The following is a 17337-nucleotide window of genomic DNA, read 5'->3' as shown; positions in this document are numbered from 1 at the left end:
TCCCAAATCCTGAAATGTGCACAAAGATATAGAATAATATTTTGTATCCCAACCCTTTTTATCGAAACATACGTGTCAAAATGAAACAGTTGCAGTCTAGGTGAGTCCAGCCCCTGACAGATGGAGAGTTCTGCACATCCTCATCGTCCTGTGAGTTTATGAGTGAGCATCTTCACAAAACTCTGCTCTGTTCTTCAGTCTTTCATCAAATGTGGTTTTATTTTGCCATTACATTGTTTTGATCCCTTCATTTTCTGACCTGTTTATAATAAGATATATGTGATTGGATGCCCTTATTAAATGGATCAGTGTTGTTCTTTTGCTCATTTTTCTTTAAACGTTTCATTAAATCGTGCATTTTTGGTGAAAATTAAAGCAGCAAATACCATTGATGATTTCAGATGTGTGCGTGCGTGTGTTCCCACATGCCTGCACGTGTGTGTCCAGCTAGTAAAGAAAGCTTTTAATTGAATTGTTCATTGATCAAGCCATGTTTATTAGTGGATGAAAGTTACATTAACCTTTCCATCGGCCCTGACATTTTCTCTCCCTCTAAATGGAGAATTAAAGACCATTGAAAAGTCATTAGGGAAATTTACTGCTTCTGTTGGCTGGTCAGCCACTGGAAAGGCTGCAAGACCACACATCTCTGTGTCCCCCCCCCCCCCCCCACCCCACCCACGTCCCCCCCATTCACTGTTTAGTCCCACTAATTACAGTGGAAATGTCCCGAGTAAAAACTTTTGTATTTCAAATGAAATGCGATCTTTGCAGAGTCTACAGAATCAATGTTTTTCTAAATATAATTTAGCTTTTCTGTAAAAACTTCAAAGCAACGTGTACAAATTTATCTTATCATCTCATCTCATCACTTTAAAAAATGATGAAAGGATTAAATCAGACATAAAAGTGAGCCTCCATCGCAGCTATTATTTAAATATTAATCGTTGCCTAAAATAATTCTGAATGAATTAAAGTGTAATGATTGATTATTTCATTGTCTTGTGTTAACGTATTGGTGCCTGGCCATGTATAGACCCCTGGGGAACCCCAGAGGTCAATGCCATGAGACACAGTCGCCCAAATCAACAGAATACTTCCTTTGATCAAGAGAAAACTTCAACCTTTCAAGGTCAGCTCCAGAGATGCCAACAGAATAATCTAACAAAGGGAAAGCAAACGTCTTCATTGTCTTTCTTTTAGTAATTAAGACCGTACTGTTCTTTACCCAACTTATTTATGACAAAACACACATTTTCCTGCTGTTATTAAGTTTTTCCTTGAATTTCCTTATTAAAATAACATGTAAGCTATTTCATAAAAACATGTGAATTTTTCTTTTGGGTTTTCCCAAATAAAATGCTGATGCTTGGCACCATTTAAATCATTACAACATTACAATAAGCAGAAAATGGAAAAAGTCACTCATTTTTTACCAAAACTAAAAAAAAAAAATTATATTTGAAACTAAGAACAACAATATTTTGTTTGTTAACTGAAGTATTTCCTGAACAATCAGACAAGTGTTTTAGATTGGAAGAATCTTTCCTCCCTGCACTCTCACAGGTGCAGCAGTTTCCAAACTGACTCTTCACAGGGACGCTCTCCTCCGGGCTCCTTCAGGCTCCTCAGGTCAGGGGCCTGTAAAGACCTGTAAAGCAACACATGCAGAGACGTAGGAGCAAGAAGGAGGAAGGTTCTTTGAAAGTTCTCATGGGCTTTTACAGCGTCTTCGTGTTATGGGGTCAATGCGCCACCTGCTGGTAGGAGAGTCAAAACACTGCCTCAGAGGTTCCTCTGGGGTTTTTGGTTTGGGCTGCACGGTGACATGCAACACTCTCGCCTCCCAGTGAGAAGGGCCTGGTTTGAATCCCGCCCGGGTTCTGTGGGGAGTTCTCGTCACGCATGTGTGGATTTCTCCAGGAATTCCAGGTTCCTCCCACAGTCCAAAAACACGCTTCATGGGTTCATGGGTGTAAAATTCTACCTAAGTGTGCATGTTAGCGTGTGGCTCTCCATCTCTTCTACAAACCCTACTTAATTTATATTATTTAATATATTTTCATTCTGCCCAAGAAATTTGCCCTTTAGGGTATAGCTGTGATATTTTATCCCTTTTGGGATGGTGGGGTTGCTGGAGCCTATCCTAGCCACTCTAAACAAAAGTTGGAAAAATATGATCAAGCACTTGATACATATGTTCTTTATGCACATTTTATAATCATGAATAAAAACGAGGCAGAGCATCATTAGTCAAGAGGAAAAGGATAGAATAGAGGAATCCCAGCCCAATCAGTAATGAATGACTGAATTATTTCTATAGTGCACCAAATGCTTCACAATAAAAGGAAGACCGAAGAAAGTTTAAAGTTAGACAAATTAAGAACAAAATTAAAAACAGCATATAAAATTACAAAAAGCAGTCTGCAATAAAATACATACAAATAAATAAGAATGCATTAAAACAAATAAAAGACAATAAAATGCCACCAACTACTGAGCATTAAACGCCATTCTAAAAATTTTTAATTGAGATTTAAATCTGTTAAGGTGAGATATCAGTGAAGTGATATAATTAGAGATCTGTCATTTTAGGCATCTACAATAATTGATTAAGCAACTTTTATTAGTATAAGGTAATCCTTAAAACTCTAGAAAAGCTGTGGACTGTTAAAAGCTCAGTTAAGTAAACTGGGACAAGACCATGACAAGCTTTAAAAACACTTGGTAAAAGTTTGAACGGTGAAGTGAACTGGGTACTGGAGTGATGCAGATGTTCCAGTGTGTTCTGAACTAACTGGAGACGCTTCAGTGATCGATCATCTTATTCTCGTTATGGTTAAATTTCTGTCACATAACTTTGTTATTTATCTGTAACTTTCTGGCAAAAAAAAACATGTTTTTATTGGGGTTTTTGTGTGAGCCTAAGCCACTTATCCTCAGTATTTAACAGAGAAAAACGTTTTTAACTCACTTTGTAAAGATGCCTGTTTGCTGTATTCTGAGCATTGGATATTCTATACATTGTCGTTGTTATATGTAAACGACAGTATTTTGTTTGTTGACTTGAGACGGCAGTCCGCTTGGATGCCAGCAGGTGGCGCCAGTGCGGCGTTCAGCAGTGGAAGAAGTTGAAGAAGTCCGACGTTGAAGCGACCGCAGCAGAAGAAGAACGCAAGCCGGTAGCCGGAAGTTCAGCGGCACGGAGCCCTCGTACTCGCTATCGTCATCACGGGTTAAGACAGTTCAGGTGAGATTATTTATTTAAAGTGTGCGGCTTCTGCAGGGTTGGATGTGAACAGAGCCCGCGTGGAGTTAGTTAGCTGGTTAGCTCTTCGTCATCTTCATCACGTGACGGCTGGAGGTGGAGCGGAGGAAAGTTCTCCGGCGTGGACAGTGAAGCTGCCTGCTCAGCCCCGCCACACGCTGCACCGTGTCATCATGATGTGGTAACCACTCCAGCATCACCGTCTCCCTGATGTAACGCGTTACATCCGCTCAGTAAGTAACGACAGAAGCTTACGTTAACCGTGTGTAGCGCAGCGGGTCCCGGGATCCATGCAGACCACAATGATCTCTGATCTACTGCAGCTCCTGACAGACACGAGGCTCTGTAGGAACAACAAGCCGTATTGATTTGAGGCATAATTGAACATTTATTTTATTTATATTTGTATAAACTCCAGGACAATATAAATATTAAAACTGTGACTGATGTTTGGTTAAGTGAAGGTATCAGAATCACAGCCAGTTCAAACCCATAACAATTTATCTGGATAACACTATTATTTACACTACTCACCATAAGTCAGGGAGATTGTTATTTACACGAGTGCTTCTCCTAATTTGTCTGAATTTGAATGAAATGCATAAAGTTCCCTTTGATATTACTAATAATAAATGAGAAAAAAACACAGTTTTCATTTAATTTAATATTTATTATCCCATAAATAAAGGCAATAATAAAGATAATAACAAACATTGGCCATGTCAGTAGCGACTATTCCCACCTTTTGCTCACACCGACAACCATCAGTTGTGTGCACGGTGACCTGACACTCATCAGTGAACAGGACGGTCGACCGCTGCTGCATTGTCCAGGTCACATGGTCTTGTGTCCCCTGCAAACGTTCATGGTGGTGTCTTGGAGTCACCTGCATTCAGGTGAAAGCGGTGGAGTCGGTTAACATCTGCAGCTGTGTGGCGTCTGCAGAACCATGTCTGAGGTCAGACGTCCTTAGGTTCTGGTCCTGGTCTGTCCCAAACTCTGCCAGCAGTTCTGAGTATGATTCCAGTCTGCTGATGACACTCTGAGACTCCCCAGGTTCCCCTGCAACACCTGACTGCCTGCTACCAACCTGAAGGCGCCGCGGTCAGGAGGAGCTGGTCGTTGTGTGTTCCTGGCTGTTGGAATGATGAACTTGGAATGACTGACTGGCTAAATCAGCATTTTATCCCCACAGCATGTTGACGTTGATGCCACACTAAAGGGGTTTTTCTGTTACAATTTTATCCCCAATAAGTAAAACACTGTAAACAGTGAGACGATTATGTGGAAAACACACAATGAGGTGTGTCTATCAACACATCCTAAAAACCTGGGAAGTGAAAACAAACACTGTTTACTACATTTATGAGTTTTTAGTCCATTTATGCGTTTTCACTACATCCCTGACTTATGGTGAGATGTGTGTTTGCTTGTCTGCGTTGACACAAATGAACTGAAGAAACCTCCCGTTTGGTTCCGTGTGACGTCTGCTCGTCCTCAACAGCTTCAGCTTTTCTGGGAAGCTTTCCTTGTTTGGCTGTTTATGGGAATGTTTGAGCGTTCTTCAAGGAGCACACTTCAAGGAGCACATTTGTGACGGCCTGGATCCCAGTCTTTGCTCTGATCCAAAGAGTTCTGTCAGGTTGAGGTCAGGAATGGGATTTCCCGCCATCCTCTCTCATCCATGTCTTCATGGACCTTCCTGGTGCTGTGGCGTGGAACTGGAAGTGCTTGTCCCCAAAGCGGGAGCTTAGAAACATTTGGACCTGTAGCACATGTGGCATCACAGAACCAAACTGGAGAACCCGTTTACAGGAGCGGCCTCCCTCCTGTGGATCTGGTCGTGACTGAGATACCGGAGGACCAGACGCACACAGCAAACCTTTCATGGTTCTTAAAGAACGCGCATGTTCACAGTAAAGCACTACTAACACCGTTAAAATGCCTTTCATTACTGCTTATCTTCTAAACCATCCGTTACTGGTGTGCATTACTTTCAGTGACATTGCATGTCAACACAGCTGGGTCATTGCAAGGTCAGAGAAAGGTCGAAAGGTTTAAACATCTGAAACTCTTAAACTTTTTGCTTTACATTTGTGTGTTTTTCTTAAAGTAATCTTACAAAATAAGTGTTGCAGTAATTTTGACTGTAAATTTTAGCTAACAATTGATCCAGAATCATATTATTTTTGTTGGTAAAGATCCAGTAATTCTGTCTTATTTGCTGCAGTGTTTTTTCTTTTTTCACTGAGTTTTAGTCTGGTTCAATAGATTACAGATTAGGGCGGCACGATGTGAGGAAAACTTGGGATTTGTGACATCAGTGATCTATATTACGATGACGATATAACTTGCGATACATGAACAAATAGCAAAACAACCAAAAGCATCATTTCCATTTCACTGCAACAGTTTAATTAAAATAAGAGTCAACATAATTTACCTAAAAATTATATTCCAAATGACCCTCGTCTGCATCGGAGGCAAACATCTAACATCTGATTGGTCACATTTATAAAGGGATTTATTTGATTTTGTTAAACACTTCAAACTGCCATAAGATTGTTTTAGCACATTGAAGGTAACCATTTATTTCAATTGTCTCTGACTTTTGCGATATATGCGTATTGCACAGCTTGATATCGCGATAAGGATACATCTGCAATGTATTGTCGGCCTCATGCACGTTTTCCCAGTGTGCTTGGTTTTGTGTTTCCTCAGGTCCAACGTAAAGAAACATGCTCTGAGAGAGCTGTGTGTCATCTTGTGTTGGTTTGCACACAGCGCTGCGTTCTGCTGTTGAATGCGGCGTGGCTGACATCATGGCCGCAGGCAGGCTGACCTTCAGGAACATCAACGCCCTGGCCCCCATGGTCCGGGTGGGAACTCTGCCCATGAGGCTGCTGGCTCTGGACTACGGAGCTGACGTTGTGTACTGCGAGGTGGGAGCCTTTGGCGGGATTGGACTTCTTTCAAGGCGCTTGAGCGTCACAGCCGGCTCACAAATTCTTTGTTTTTCACCTCAGGAGCTGATTGACATAAAAATGGCTCAGTGTCGAAGGGTAGTCAACGGTAAGAATGCTCGTCGTCTGTCTTTGCCTGTTGCTGCTGTTCAGCCATCAGCAGGTCGTCCTGCAGACTGTTTGGATCAGTCAGAACACAGCAGCGTCATCCATCCACAGTTACATCTCCCTGTGCTTCACTGATTGAAGTAATGGATTGTTGTGGTAAAGCCTTCGTCACACGCGCCCGAGCAGGTCAACCCTACGACTGCTGCAGGCTTTTAGCTTGTTCGGCCCATAGAGGGTTGTGGAGAGAAGCGGCTGCATCCTGATGGGAGCTCAGCTGTGTCTTCAGTTCCCTTCAGGCTCATACAGCCACCTCAAGGAGCGCAATGAAAATGGAACGTACCATTGTCATGCGTGTGATAAGCGCATCGTGAAGTACTTGTAAGGCTAATGGAAGTTATACGCAATGATGACGTACGGCTGATAGTGTCTTTACGCAGAACTCTTGTCATGAAGGAGCACAACTGGCTCCTTACTGAGCGCACGCAATGCTCCTCGTACGGCATGTGTTGTATGTAAGGACGTCCGTAGGATGTCCGCACAAACTACAATCTGTTTCATTTCTTTATTTCTCACAGCCAGGCTGTGCACAAAGGAGTGTGCACATTTCATGTGAACAGTACTAGTGTACTATTAGGTTCTGGGGGTAGAGAAAAATGAAAAATCTGTCAGAACACGCCTGCATCTCGCCTACTTCCCCCGAGTGTGTTTGAGGCGATCGCTGCAAGCTGTGTCTCACAGCAAGCCCAGAGGAAATTCTGCATCATGAACATTTTTGGCTCGCGGGATCGTCTAGGAACTTAAAATGTCTGGCCAGCTCTATGGGCGTACAGGTTTGCCCATATCAACCCGCACAGGCAGTTGTGACTAAGATTAAACCCTCTGAAGAAACGGGCTAGTCCTAAACATCTGGTAACCATACAGGGATCTCCCTGATGTCTGGTGTGTTTTTGTCTGTCAGATGTGTTGGATACGGTGGATTTCGTGGCTCCAGATGATCGAGTGATGTTCAGGACCTGCGGGAAGGAGAAGGAACGAGTTGTCTTCCAGATGGTGGGATGCCGCGTGTTTAACCAGACGGAGGCGAGTCTGCAGATGCTTAGTCTCACTGACGCTGCTTTTGTTTCTTTAGGGAACAGCAGATCCAGACAGAGCGCTGGCCGTGGCCCGACTGGTGTGAGTTCATGTCTCCGTTGTTACTCTCCTACTTTCCCGGTGCAGTGCTTTGTGTTTGCAGGGTGGGCGGTAGAAGCTCCTCTTCAGCTCCAGTTCCCTGCCGTCCTATGAGAACATCTCAAACATGAGTGTGACGATGATCTGCTCCTGTGTGTGTGTGTGTGGCTGCTTTCCTCTGCTTTGACTAAACGTTTGGTTAATTTAGTTCCAACAAGGCAGGGCGGCTTTATTTATGCAGCAGCAGCAATGCAGGAGGGGGAGGGGCTTTCCAACGACGCAGGAGCTTTAGCCGCCAACAGGTTAAGGGAAGGGAGAAGATTGAGAACACTGGAGTGGAGCAACTTAGGATGAAGCAAAGTTTGGACTTTTTAAAGATGAGACAATTGGAGATCCTCTGAGATGATCAGGCAGCTGCAGAGCAGCTGAATGCAGCTTCACCCGGTTCGGTTCTGGCTCGGTTCTACCAGCTGCTTTGTGTTCCTTCAGCTTCCATATCTCTTTGCAAACAGACAGAGTCTCAGTGATGAAATGCTGAAGTTTAAGTTTGGTCAGTTGTTCAGAGGAGACACGACTCGCCTGTACGTCTGTCTGTCCCTCCTCACCTGCTGGTTCCCGTCGGACAGGAAGTCGTAGCTCCTCAGAGGCACGGTGGAGCAGAAGAGGAGGAGGTGTTGGTCTTGGGAGCAGAGCTGGTTCTGCTGTGGGTTCTATATGCTGCAGAATCCACTGAGTCATACACTGATTCTGTTTCATGGCTACAAAAGAGTGAAAGGATGCAGCGAAGTCTGATCGCTGGCTCTCTGCATCATCTGTTACACAGAGAGATGGACGTCGCCGCCATCGACGTGAACATGGGCTGTCCAAAGGAATACTCCACCAAGGTGAGGTCAGACCGTTCAGCGTCCGTCTGCTCGCTTCAGTCTGACTGATTCATGCCGTCCTGCAGGGGGGCATGGGCGCTGCTCTACTGTCCGATCCGGACAAGATCGAAGCTGTAAGTTTGACGCGCAGGAATACTTCCTCCTCGAAGCACAAAGTTTATTGTGAAGAGCTCCTGTGATGTGACAGATCCTGAGGAAGCTGGTGTCCGGAGTGTCTGTTCCTGTGACCTGTAAAATCAGAATTCTTCCTACGGTAAGCAGAGAGAGCCAAACAACCTGACCTTCACAGGCATCCAGGCTCACTCAGAATCCAGGAAATGTTGCTCCAACAGAGGTTTTGCCTGCATGAAGTAAACTGATACAAACCAGTAAGTAGACCTAAAAATTAAACAGAACAATAAAACAGCCAGGCAAAGGAACTGATGTTGGCTCAAATTAGAAAATTGTTTTAATTTTTCACACAAGCGTTTTTATTTCTGGAACGTGGTTCCATTGGAGATTCAAATATTTAAGGCAGCTTTGTGCAGAAAGTTCAAATTTAGGTGATAGCCCCTCCCAGAGGGTTTGTTGAGCTGCAGGAACAGCTTGGTGGTTTGAACCCCACCCTCAAACACGGGGAGTTTCAGGAGTGAGTTTCTGCATGCATCAGTTCTTATTCGTGTCCTTTGTATCTTTTTTATACTCACTAAGGGTTAGCAGTGTGGGAGACGGGGGGAATTCAATCCAAATTCGATCACAAATAGTATAGTCAGGTTTGAAAAGTGAAGCAGAGGGATGGACGTGTCAGCCGTCTGACCAGCATCTCTGCTGCCTTTCAGCTGGAGGAGACCGTCGCTCTCGCACAAAGGATCGAGAAGGTGGGCGTTGCTGCCATTGCTGTGCACGGAAGGTGAGCCCCTGTTTCATAACACGTTCCCGTCCCACATCTGTCGGATTGACGTGACCACATGACACAAGTCTGAGCTCTTGTAATGAAGATTTTAGTGGAAACTATCAAAAGATGTTCCTAATTTGAATTAAAATATATATATCTATGTAGTTCGAACAGTTTTTCAAAATAAAGAAACCCCTCTGAAGACCTGACAGTCCTGCCTGACCCGTTGCCTTGGAGACAAAGCTTCTGTGCTGTGGTAAACTGCTGTTCTCGTTCTGCTTCAGGTTCAAGGATGAGCGGCCCCGACATCCTGTCCACTGTGACTACATCCAGGCAGTCGCTCGGGCCGTTTCTGTCCCCGTCATTGCAAAGTAAGCGCCAACAGCTTTGTGAGGGACGTTCAGCCGGGGCTCATGTGCCGCTGTGCTGACGTCTCAGCCTCTCTGACCAATCAGGACATTTCCCAGAGCTTGATGCCTGCTTTGATGTTCTGTTAAGAAAGACTGCACTACATCATCACCTCCCTTCACTTCACTGACTGCACTTCATCTGAGTCTTCACAGCAGTCAAACCCAAACTTAGAAAAAAGGTTTTCAAGTGTTAAACTTAAAATGTTGTTAATAGAAAAACTTCTTCTTTGCCCTTTAGAGGGCGCTACAGCAAATCATCCACCTCCATCTAACCCTCTCCTCTGCATCCTCCTCCTTCACACCATCCACTCTCATGTCCTCCTTCTCTACCTCCATGATCCTTCTCTACCTCCTTGCTCCTTCTCTACCTCTATGCTCCTTCTGTACCTCCGTGCTCCTCCTTCTCTACTTCCATGAACCTCCTCTTTGGTCTTCCTCTAGTCATCTTTCCTTCAACCTCAGCATACTTTTTCCAGCATCATCACTGTTCCTTGTGTCCAAACCATCTCCATCTGCTTTCCTGCATTGATCTCCAGAACATCTACCGTGATCTGTTCCTCTGATGGATTCATTCCTGATCCATTCTGGTCCCACAGAGAACCTCAACATCTTCATCTCTGCATCAGAGTCTTTGAAACAACAACAGTGCTGTTCTCACCACCGTCTTCTACACCTTTCCTTTCATTCTTGATGATACTCTTTTGTTCCTCTTCACACCTCCAACCTTCCTCAACCTATTCTCTCCTGTTTGCAGATGTTTCTTCATCTATTTCCTACATGTTCTGTTGTTTTGGACTGTTGACTAAGAACTTAGTCCTCCACCTGCTCCACCTCTGCTCCCTCACCGTTACTCACCGTTCCTCTCATTTACACACAGATTCTCTGTCTTACTGACCTTCATTCCTCTACTTTCAAGAGAAACCTCCACCTTTCTAGATGTTCCTCCACCTGCTCTCTGCTCTCACTACAGATCACAGTGTCATCTGCAAACATCACAGTCCCCAGAGATTCTGGTCTGACCTCATCTGTCAGTCTGTCCATCACCACAGCAAAGATGGAGGGGCAAAATAAAGTTTTGCTTCTTAATCTTATGAAGCCCCTCTTTGTCCCTCACAAACAGAGTCCCACATTTGGGGAGTTTAGCTCTGGTTACCATCTCCAGCCAGCCCACTAGATATATGAGATTCACTGAATGACTGCTGACATGAATTGTTCAGGACTTCTTCCAGGAGAACAATGACAAAAAGAAACCAGGTCCTTTCAGGGGGTTGCTGGGAAAAACCTGCATAGTCAGACTGAACCACAATCAAACTTAATTTTTGACGTTTAAAAATCTTGTTTGTTGACCCTTCGGCACATCCCATCAGGGTTTAGCCACAGCAAATCAGCTTTCACTGATTCACAGAGGTGGTAGAAAATGTTAATCAAAAAAAACTCAAATCCTGATGGGTCTTAACTGCAGTACATTCAGAGGTCTGCCTCTGTTCTCTGATAGAGTCCATCACAGAAGCTCCTGACTCAGTCATTTGTGTTCTGCAGTGGAGGTTCTCTGGATCTGGTGAAAAGCTACGAGGACATTGAGGAGTTTAGATGTGCAACGGGCGCCGCCTCGGTTATGCTGGCCCGCGCCGCCATGTGGAATGCATCCGTGTTCAGAAGCCAGGGTCTTCTTCCTCTGGAGAGAGTCATGCAGGAATACTTAAAATATGTAAGTCGACTGTCCGTCACTCGTCCAAAAACGAACCCTGAAGGGCTTGAGGCAGAGCTGTCCGTTCTTTCCCAGGCAATCCAGTACGACAATCATGCCTTCAACACAAAGTACTGCCTGTGTCAGATGCTGCGAGACAAGGTGGAGTCTCCTCTAGGGAAGCAGGTTCAGGCGGCGCAGACCAACGCGGAGATCAGGTGTGGACAGGTTTAAGTGACGGTCATGGCAGTGGGAGCTCCTGGAAGGTGTTGGGTCATGTTGCACTTTTTTGACAGTGAGGCGTTGGGGCTGCAGGAGTTTTATCGGCAGACTGAGGAGCAGCTGCAGACGAGGAGGGACGCCCTTCAGAGCAGCAGCCTGCCCAGCAGTCCTGTCGTGGACGGAGGCGTCATCACCATGGCCGTCAAGTTTGAGCGGTCAGTTTGTAGCAAATGACAATGAATGGGGCTGCAGTGCGAGATTTAAATGCAATCACATCTCCCCACTTTTTTTTAAAACCCGTTTTCAAAATCTTTAGACCCTAAACTAGACGGTTCTACCATGTGTGGGAGGAGCTACTCTCAAAAGTTTTCAGCCTGATCACTGCATGTTTGTCTCATTTTCAATGAATTGGGAGTTCTGTTTTATTCATTTTAAAGAGTTCTACAAAGTCATTGGTACTCACGCCTCCATGTCTGGGTTCATGACACAGACACTCCTCCAGTACGGTGAGCTTCACCGTCTGCTGCAGACGCCTTCGGTGCTACGTCCATCTCTGTGAAACGGTGTGATGACCACATTATGCTGCATTCACACCGCACGGGATTCGTGCGTCAGGGGAGTCAATTTTCAATGCTAAGTCAACGTACAGACACGATCTGAGGTCCCGCGGTGCGTTTTGGGAGTCCGAAGCTGCGAGGCAAGGGACTCTGCTTTGGGCACATGACGTTTTCAGTGACTAGATCAAAGGGTAGAAAAAAAGCCTCTGTGACAGGCTGTCGACGCTTTGACAGGTCGCCAGCCTGTCACAGCGTCCATGGAGCTGGAGCGATCACGCCCAGTACTCTGGCCAGCCACCCAGTGGACAACATGGCGAGCTCCGCTGTCCAGGGTCCGGCAGCGCTAGTGAGCAGGCGCTCCCGGTCTGGGCAGACGGAGAGCCGCTGCAGGCGCCATTAAGGCGGGCGCGCTCGCTCCATGGGCTTATGATGTGTAGCTTATGTTTTTTATCGAAACAATAATAAAAAAAGATCTTTCAGTTTTATTTTTATTTTCTCCTCTTGAGTTAATGCAGGACAGAAATTCTTCGAACTTGGCCCCTGACAGATGGCCAAATTTGGCCAAGTTTGGCCCAGATTGGCACTCCTGCAGTACTGCGAGCGTCTCTGAATGATCTGGTGAACCCAGACATAGAAACCCAACTTACACGCTCAACATCATCCATGTTTTCCATCATGTGGCAACAGATGAAGTCCAGAAAAACATTTTATGCTGGGACCAACCTGCCGAGATGCGAATTTGACGCGTGAATCGACTCCAGTGTGAAAAAAGCATTATGTCGAGGATGGGAAAAATGAAAGCAGGAATGAAATTTCAGGATTTTTTTATTATTGTCTCGATGCAAAAAAGGAAAATATCATAAAGTTCAGGAGGAGAATGATCAGATTTTCCTCCATGTTGGTTTTGGATGTCAAGGTCCAAAGCTGAGTTCCTGATTGGTTGACGTGACGCACATTTTTCACCAAAGTTTAGATGATTGAACTCTGGACACACAGCAACACCCGTGCCGTTCTGCGCCGTGATGCCTGAAACTCGATGCCTGAAATGCGCCGCTCCCCCCCAAATCCCATTCAGTGTGAACACAGTTTCAGAAAAGTCGGCCAACGGCACCATAGTGGAAAATGATTTAGTGTTTCATATCAGTCAGCAGAACCTGTTCCAGCCTCAGAAATGGCTGCTTGCCTTCAGCGCTCTGGTTCTCTATAGAGGGCTCATCTCATGCGTTGTGTGTCTGTGTGTGTTTGTGGATCCAGAAGAGAGTATCCGCCTCAGATCACACCAAAGATGGTTCTGCTGGAGTGGAGCCGGAAGCAGAGGATGGAGCAGCCGCTGTACGAGACGGTAAGGGAACCCCGCCAAAAGATTTCAAGGAAGGATGTGCAGAATGACAGAAAGTTTCTGTCAGGTAAAGGAACACAAACGAAGCAATCCTGTGTACAGCCTCATAGAAACAAGGATTCTATCACTGAGGAGAAAAAATACAAACTTTGCCAAGTAACAGGTTTTTCTTTCAATGAAGTCTGCATTCATTCAGAAGATGTTGTCATCAATTTGAATCATGTAAACGGACCTGTAGTCGATCTTAGAGTATAAATAGAGCTGCAAGTAGCGTTGTATGGCCGCTCAAATTTAAATGATTCTAAATTGGTAGCTGGTACTAAAGGGATTATTATTTTTATCATTTCATGATGGCAGCTTCTTTCCCAAGGTCAAAGGTCAACAAGACTGGGGTTGTAGAAATGTAAAATTCCTTTTCACTGGGTGCTAGGTGTGAGCAAACATTGGTTAGTTTTTGATGATGGGGCTGGCATTTTTGCCCAAAGGCACATTTTGAAATAATTGAGCAAACAATCTGGTCTTTGCAGTCCAGGACTGCTGCAGAATATAAAAGAAAGAAAGAACATATGGTGACCATGTGTGCAGAAATGCAAGAACGAGTGTTTACGTGAAAGATGACGGCATCGGCTGCACGAGACATGATCAGCAGGAAACTGCATCAGAAAGGCATTAGTGCATGAAAAACCTTCTGCTGATAAGCGTGTCATGTCTCAACGCGTTGGCCAAGTGGGGTTGTGTTTAAAATCTCAGGGAAAGCCTACAAACGTGCTGCAGCAGCAACATTCATTGTTGCCTCTAAAGTAGGAAAGACTCTGTCCTCTGTTTTGGATGGAGTCCAACAGCTTTAAACGATGTTGGACGTCAGCAAAAATATGAAATGATCCGTCTGTCCCGAGATCGATGGGGTGAGGCCTGGAGCTCAGGGTTTAGAGAGGTTTGTCTCCAGAAGAAGAGTCATGGTATTGGCACTGACGGAGCTGATCATCTCACCCAACCACCTTCAGAGGTCAAACAGGTGAGCCCTGAGGGCCGGGCGGCTGCAGCAAACACTGACGTGCAGAAAGACAGATAGTTGCACAATGTTGACCAGCCTCATGGTGGTGCCTCAGAGGTTCTGCTGGGAAGATCAGCTCAGCCCGTCTGTTCCAGGTGAGTGTGGCAGGTCGGTGCCTGTGAGCAGTCAGACCTGTTCTTCAAGTGTGTGATAAGCGCAGTACCCAGCGATAACCAAAGCAACAACCAAGCATGTGAGCAGGAAACGCAGCAGATTTGTGTTGCAATCAACGCGTGTGTGTGTGTGTGTGTGTGTGTGTGTGTGTTGTCAGGTGCAGCGCCCTCAGGACCGAGCCTTCCAGTCCACTGTGACTCTGGATGAGAAGAAATACAGATCTTCCCTCTGGTCAGTGCACACCCAGAAGCCCTGCTCCATCACAGAGAAATTCAGTTTCACTGAAGTCTGCTTTATTCCGTCTGTCATTTTGAAATACTTGGGTTGTAATTTACACACAGTACAGATCGCTGTTTATCCCTGTGGAGGCCCACTGAGGCGCTGGACCCTGTCCTGGGTGGCAGTGTAGCTCAGGCGGTAGAGCAGGTCGTCCAACAACCGAAGGGATGGCGGATCGATCCCCGCTCTCCCCAGCCAGCTGCCCCCCCCCCGTCCCCCCCGAGCGCGGCTAGTCTGCAGCTCCCCCCAGGGGATGGAGCAAAATGTGGAGAAGAATTTCCCCATTGTGGGATAAATAAAGGATCTATTATTATTACACACACACCCTCACTCCTAAGGGACAACTTAGAACTACCAGTTGACCTATGTTTTTGGAGTGGGGGAGGAAGAAAACCCACACATGCATGAGGAGAACATGCAAACACCACAGAAAAGATCCAGCCGGGATTGGAACCAGAGCATTCTTGCTGTGAGATTGTGGTGTTGCAGTACTGATTAAACCTTTTAGATGAGAAGAAAATTCAGTTGAAAACGGCTGATCATCCACCAGAACAACAAAAGCAGAAACAGAAGAATTGCTATCAGTCATGTTCAGGATTGACAGCATTTGACATAAAACAATATTTTCTCCTTTTTGAAAGCATTTTTGCTTTAAGGCAGCATCAGATTGGGACTCTGATGAACAGATTCTACATTCTGATTAAAATGTTGATTCTGTTTTAAATGCAGTCCTAATAAAGAGAATCGGTAGCTTTCCAAAAGAAGATGGAACGCTTGGAAAAGCTCAGGCTTCGTCAGTGTTGCGTGTTCCAGCAGTCAGGATCAAATGAAGTGTTGTTGAAGAGCTTTTCTGCTCTTCAAAGGCCGCCCTCTGGCTCTAGCGAGGCAGACATCAGCAGAGGACACTTCCTGCTGTGCTGACAGCTTCTGATCGTTGTACATCTGCTCTGCATCCAACCTGCTCAAACACACGGTTTTTAGAACTAGAGAACTTCTGGATTTCAAGCTTCTACCTTCAGCATCACTGGATGCTCGGTGCACCAACAAGCAGTGTTACAGCCAACCATTCCTGTGCTAAGTTCAGTGGGATGGACAAGTCCATCCAGTCGGACCGCCTCACCCCCCACCCCCTGTGAATTTTAGAGTTCATGTTAAGATTCTTCTACTTTTTTTTTTAATCCTTAAACTGTTGTGCTCCGTCGTATCTTTCTGACGCGGCATGAGATTCTGCTCTGCTGGTGTCTTTAGCTGTTATTTTGTTTTGACTTGCTTTGATCTGCTGTTTTTAGGTTTTTATGTCACTATTTTTATATAGTTTTTTTTTTTTGACCGCCGTATAAATGATTAAAACTTAAAGATGTGGCTCATGTTGATTAAGAACATTACCGTGACATCATGCATATCCTGCGTTGTAGGGACCCTAACAATGGCTTCATGCTGTCTTCTACATGGAAATGACGCACAGAGCACGCGTGTTGTTCACTCGCTTCACTGGAACCAGGTGTTTGCTGCAGAGACGGATGCAAAACAGGAAACTAGGGAGTGACATTTCCCTTATCAAGTTATTGAGTGGACTTGATGTCTCCATGACAGAGGTGTAAACCCCATGAAGGTCCCGCTGCAGGAGCACGGTCCAACTGGGCTTCACCGTGTGGGAAGCTACGCTCTCGTCAGAAGATCAGATCATAATCGGCACACCTTTCAGCTGCTAATCTCTTCTTTTGTCGTGACTTTCCTCATTTGTCTCTCTGCACCCCATTTCCACTGCATTCCAGTGTGAAATGTGTTTTTTCTTTTTTCTTTCAGGGAAAAGTCAAAGAAGTTTGCAGAGCAAGCAGCTGCCATCGTCTGCATGCGGGTTTTGGGGGTCCCAGAGGGTCGCGTTGGTGACAAAGACTCTGATCTTGTCTGCAAGAGGAAGAGGGAAAGCAGGAAAAATGGTAGAGCAGAAGAAGAGAGGAGGAAGAAGCTGCATGTGGCAGATGATGTCCTGCAGGAGCTGGAAACTTCAGAGCAAAGGGTGGTGATGAAGACTGGAAGTGAGACATCAGAAAGGAGTGCAGACTGAAACCTCTGCATGATTCAGACTCTTTCTGTCCCATCACGTCATGCAGACACTGGGCTGTCTGAATGGGAGGCAAGAAGCTTCATGGAGGAACTGGAGCTAGTAGATGAGGATTTTATGTTGATATAGTTTCAGTAAAACTACCATCAGAGATCTCCACATGAGCTTCTGTTTTTTCTTTCATTTTACGAGTTTGAGTTTTATTTGTTCGTTTGTACCCAAGCTGCCTGCTCTTCTAAGTTGGATATCTTTAATAATATTTCCTCACACAAGTATAATGAAGCTCTGGACTGTTAGTTTTTTTATTTTTACATGTTTTGACTGATTGCTCATACTTTCCTCC

General features: G+C 45.2%; 1 protein-coding gene across 6 annotated transcripts; it reads left to right on the top strand.

The window, feature by feature from the left end:
• The first annotated feature begins 3111 nt into the window (after window positions 1-3111).
• On the top strand, window positions 3112-17276 carry dus2 (dihydrouridine synthase 2). Of its 6 annotated transcripts, none has more exons than XM_011475759.4 (16): window positions 3112-3250; window positions 5990-6210; window positions 6295-6340; window positions 7298-7389; window positions 7469-7512; window positions 8333-8393; window positions 8459-8506; window positions 8581-8646; window positions 9212-9282; window positions 9552-9638; window positions 11217-11385; window positions 11461-11582; window positions 11661-11801; window positions 13398-13485; window positions 14808-14881; window positions 16736-17276. In XM_011475759.4, exons 2-16 carry the CDS (start codon window positions 6091-6093, stop codon window positions 16995-16997), a joined length of 1491 nt encoding a protein of 496 aa, XP_011474061.1. In that variant the 5' UTR covers window positions 3112-3250; window positions 5990-6090; the 3' UTR covers window positions 16998-17276. The 6 variants fall into 6 exon arrangements, with proteins under 6 accessions (XP_011474061.1, XP_078804499.1, XP_011474062.1 ...); XM_078948373.1 differs by having other exon boundaries at window positions 3133-3250; window positions 6053-6210; XM_011475760.4 differs by having other exon boundaries at window positions 3134-3501; window positions 14814-14881.
• Window positions 17277-17337: the final 61 nt, after the last annotated feature.

Source organism: Oryzias latipes, chromosome 6 (assembly GCF_053564925.1).
Source record: "Oryzias latipes strain Hd-rR chromosome 6, Olatipes_Hd-rR_3.1".
NCBI lineage: Eukaryota > Metazoa > Chordata > Actinopteri > Beloniformes > Adrianichthyidae > Oryzias > Oryzias latipes.
This window is presented reverse-complemented; position numbering and strand designations above follow the sequence as displayed.